At 43.8% G+C, this 1,231-nt stretch overlaps 1 protein-coding gene across 1 annotated transcript; it reads left to right on the plus strand.

Annotated features, from left to right (window-relative positions):
- Positions 1 to 554: 554 nt before the first annotated feature.
- On the plus strand, positions 555 to 968 carry LOC105038436 (4-coumarate--CoA ligase-like 4). Its single transcript, XM_073253634.1, has one exon. The coding sequence runs from the start codon at positions 555 to 557 to the stop codon at positions 966 to 968; it is 414 nt and encodes a 137-aa protein (XP_073109735.1).
- Positions 969 to 1,231: the final 263 nt, after the last annotated feature.

Consider the following 1,231-nt stretch of genomic DNA (forward strand, 5'->3'; position numbering starts at 1 on the left):
GGCCTCCAAGGCAACGACCTTCAAGGTATCCTCCCCATTGCCCTCCTTGTCATGCACTCTCTATAGGTCCTCTCCCTCTCTTACAACTGCCTTTTGGCCCCCTCCCCTCCTTCCTCTTCTCCAATACTTCTCTCCGCATCACCAAGCTAGCCGATAATGCCTTCACAGTCTTCTCCCTACCACCACCGGCCAATGCCTCCTCCTCCCTCCAAGTCATTGACATCAAGGCCAACTGACTTGCAAGCACCTTCTAGGTGTGGCTCGCCAATGTCTCCATTCGCAAGGGCTAGGTTATCCTCCTCTTCTCCAACTCCATCCACTTCCCCATTATCTCCCTCACCGTCATGTCCCTCGGCGCCATTCTCACCATGACCAACCTCCTAAACACCCCATAAGAAATTACCAAGTAAATCTCTAACTGACCTGATCTTGACTTTTGCCACCTGCCCCCTCATTGGTAAACTCCCCTATGACCATGATTTACCCATCATCCTCCTTGAGGATGGTGGATCACCAGCAATGATGCCCACATCCACTACACGATCAAAGAATTGATGGCGATGGAGCCTGATCTTAGGTGTTGGCAGAAGACAATGAGCGAGGATGACACGGCGATGCTTCTATACTCCTTTAGGACCATCAGGACTAGTAAAGGCATGATGGCAATCCTCCGAAATCTGATCTCAATGGTCCAGATCATCCTCAATCGATTCAAGTTAGAGGAGGGCAGCAGCGTGCTAGAGACGTTCATCTACATCATCCCGATATTCTATATCTACGGTCTAGTAGTGTTCGCAACGAGGCTACTAGGATTGAAATTGACGATGGTCATCTTATCAAAATTTGAGATGGAAGAGATGATCCGAGAGATCAAGGAGTATGGGGCAATGTATCTGCCATTAGTGCCATCGATTCTAGTGGCGATCTTGGGGTATGATTTATCTTTTGCCCAAAAGGATATATTTTGAAAAATTAGAAATTTTGGCCACATCAGTAGTATTTTTTTAAATATTTTAAGCCATATTAGTGCAGGTTGAGCTATATGAGTAAAAGATTCTATACTTAAGCATCGGAGGTTACCACATTAGACTTTTCATGAGAGAAAATTATCTGAATCATATTTGAAGATAACATTAAACTGACGCAAATAGTTTAGAGATTAAACTTTAGCTTTTTATAGTTTAGAGATTATTTAAAAAAATTTGACCTAGTTCAAGAATCAGAATATAAT

Source organism: Elaeis guineensis, chromosome 1 (genome assembly GCF_000442705.2).
Source record: "Elaeis guineensis isolate ETL-2024a chromosome 1, EG11, whole genome shotgun sequence".
In the NCBI taxonomy this organism is placed as follows: domain Eukaryota; kingdom Viridiplantae; phylum Streptophyta; class Magnoliopsida; order Arecales; family Arecaceae; genus Elaeis; species Elaeis guineensis.